Below are 2,462 nucleotides of genomic sequence, written 5' to 3'. Positions count from 1 at the left end.
GTGGACCTCTGACTGCTGGACTAGTACTTATGACCCTAACCCAGTCTAACTTTGAAAGCCACCTAAATAACTCCCTACTGGACATGCATAGCACTTATTTAAACCTATTAAAGACCCTATTCACACCAATAATGGACATAAAGCATGAAATAAATGAAAAGAAACCAGAGAATGACCAATTAGAAGTATGGAAAATACTTAGGCCTAGAAGTGTACAGGGTACTGTACTTACAGCATGTCTGTGGCCGCCTCCTCGAACTCTCTAAGGCTCTGTTAGTTGTGAAAATGCTCTTGAAGCACGTACAGTAATCCAGTGTTGTGTTACACTTAATTCTTTGCACTGTGAGTTATAATTGTTTAACACTGCACATTCTTCTTAATTGAACCACACCAGTTTCAACTGTCAGTTTCAACCGCCACTCTGCACTCCACACTTAATCCTTTGCACTCTAATCTCTAATTTCTTAACACTGCACAACACTCTAAATTCCCATGTGGTACAGTGGTGAGGTATGCAGTTTATTCATTGTTAATTCGTAAAAAAACAAGCATGTGCAGCATCCATTATGATGGACGTCTTCCCTGAACGAAGGTTAGGCAGTAACTGGGGAGAGGGTTGCCAGATCTGAACTCGGCCATATTACCAGACTCCTCAACTTTCATTACCAAATTTAACTTTTCATTACCAAATTCTTAAAGGAAGCATTTATTCTTCACTAATTATATGTACAATGGAAATAATCACTCTCCTTATAATCAGCAGCATGTTTATTTTTGCACTATGTATGCTAGCAGATTAATCAAAGAAAGCAGACAGTCCTCCATCTCCATTCTCTATATCTTTATACATGTGAAAAATCTGTTTGGTAATGGATCATGCTGATTCACTGAACTTTTCAGTACCAAATTGGCCTACATTTGGTAATGAAAAATACCAAATGGCAACTGTGCCTGGGGAGGGGGGAAGGGGGAAGAAGGAAGGGGTGAAGGGGCCATGGTGTAAACAGCTGTTTGGAGCCATGCGGCAGTTTCAAATTACAGGTAGGAAAAAATTAGGATTTTGGGGGGATTTTTTTCTTTTTTTGGCCATTTTTGGGTTCCGAAGGTCCAGGCCCACAATGTCCAGTAAGTGGGGAGTCCAGAAAGTACAGGGATTATTATAATAATAATAATAATAATAATAATAATAATAATAATTCATTCATTCATTCATTCATTGCCAGACGCCATGTATCCCAAACGGGGTGGACAAGGGCTTAGAGTTAATTGTTTTACAGGGAGGGGCACTAATCCTCCACCAACCCCACTTGATAATAATAATAATAATAATAATATTAATACAAAGAGACAATAGAGTTTAATGCCTAAATGAGCTGAACCCCTAACAAATAAATGCTGCATGAATTCCTATAACTCTAGTGCTCATATCAAATAAACAATTCAATCAAATGGCCTGAACTTACAAAAATTGAGGAAGACAATGTGTCGTTGTAGAGAAGGTGAGTAGTGGAAGACCAGTGGCACAACAACATACACCACAAACAGTGTTATCACCGCACCCACCACCACAGTTACCAGATGTCTGTAATATAGCAAACAGTACATCATGACTAGGGTCTAGAGTAGCTATATGTAAGTAACGGTAACAGTAATTTCCATATCTACATGTACTTTCTAAGGTTAAGCTACTGAACTCCAAAATATTTAATAGTAAGAGACAGAGCTATTGATATGTTCCTGGTAGCTACTAGAATATTTACTGAGAAAAAAAATAAAAATACTGTGCCGTCTAGGAGTAACATTAGGAAAATTATGTAGTACATTATTATGCATTTCATTATGTTACTAGTGCTGGTATAATATTCACATGCCACCAATCCATAGTGCTGTGAGGAAGGCAAGGTAGAGGAGGCGCTTGATCATGGTGTGGTAGACTCCTGGTGGGCAACTTTCACCTTCACGCTGCAAATAAAACAAACACAATCAGCACAATATCAGGGAACAACCACTAATGTGTATAACAGTCGGGCTTCGGCATGCAATGAATTGCTAGAACAATGTATAGGAAGTTTTATGCAGCCTCACTGGGCAACTGTGAGAAATTACTATAGCAATAGTTGGAGCCAAGATCCACTCACACCAAGTCAATCAGCCTGGCTACCAAAATAAGACCAGCCAGCACAGTGACAGCATGTGCTGTCCTCCACAGCCCCTTGTTCCACTCATTCAGTTTCCTTCAGTGTTTTTATTTTTTGTGACCCACATGTACATAGCCATGTATGTGGGTGCTCACACTCAGGTAAGAGTGAATGCAGATTTGAGTGATGAGTTTTCCATGAATGTTGGTAAGCATCTGGGGTCAGTTTGAGTTCCTTGTTGTTTATCATGGTACGGTACTTGAAGCCCTCTCACACGACTTCAGAAATGGACTCCCATGGGAAATGTTGTATGCTGATGATTTG

The 2,462-nt window shown here is 39.5% G+C and overlaps 1 protein-coding gene across 1 annotated transcript in view; it reads right to left on the bottom strand.

The window, feature by feature from the left end:
• Window positions 1-1,923, bottom strand: part of LOC145406377 (lysophosphatidylserine lipase ABHD12-like) — a 38,403-nt gene extending 36,480 nt beyond the window's left edge. Inside the window, exons 1-2 of the mRNA XM_080277542.1 lie at window positions 1,868-1,923; window positions 1,464-1,582 (exon numbers count right to left, since the gene is read on the bottom strand). Coding sequence (XP_080133668.1) covers window positions 1,464-1,582; window positions 1,868-1,923 — 175 coding nt within the window. The remainder of the gene's footprint in view (window positions 1-1,463; window positions 1,583-1,867) is intronic.
• Window positions 1,924-2,462: the final 539 nt, after the last annotated feature.

The sequence above is a fragment of the Coenobita brevimanus genome, chromosome 70 (assembly GCF_032717465.1).
Source record: "Coenobita brevimanus isolate Jiangsu-jjx chromosome 70, ASM3271746v2, whole genome shotgun sequence".
Lineage (NCBI taxonomy): Eukaryota > Metazoa > Arthropoda > Malacostraca > Decapoda > Coenobitidae > Coenobita > Coenobita brevimanus.
Note: the sequence above shows the minus strand (reverse complement) of the source record. Positions and strands in the feature narration are given on the sequence as shown.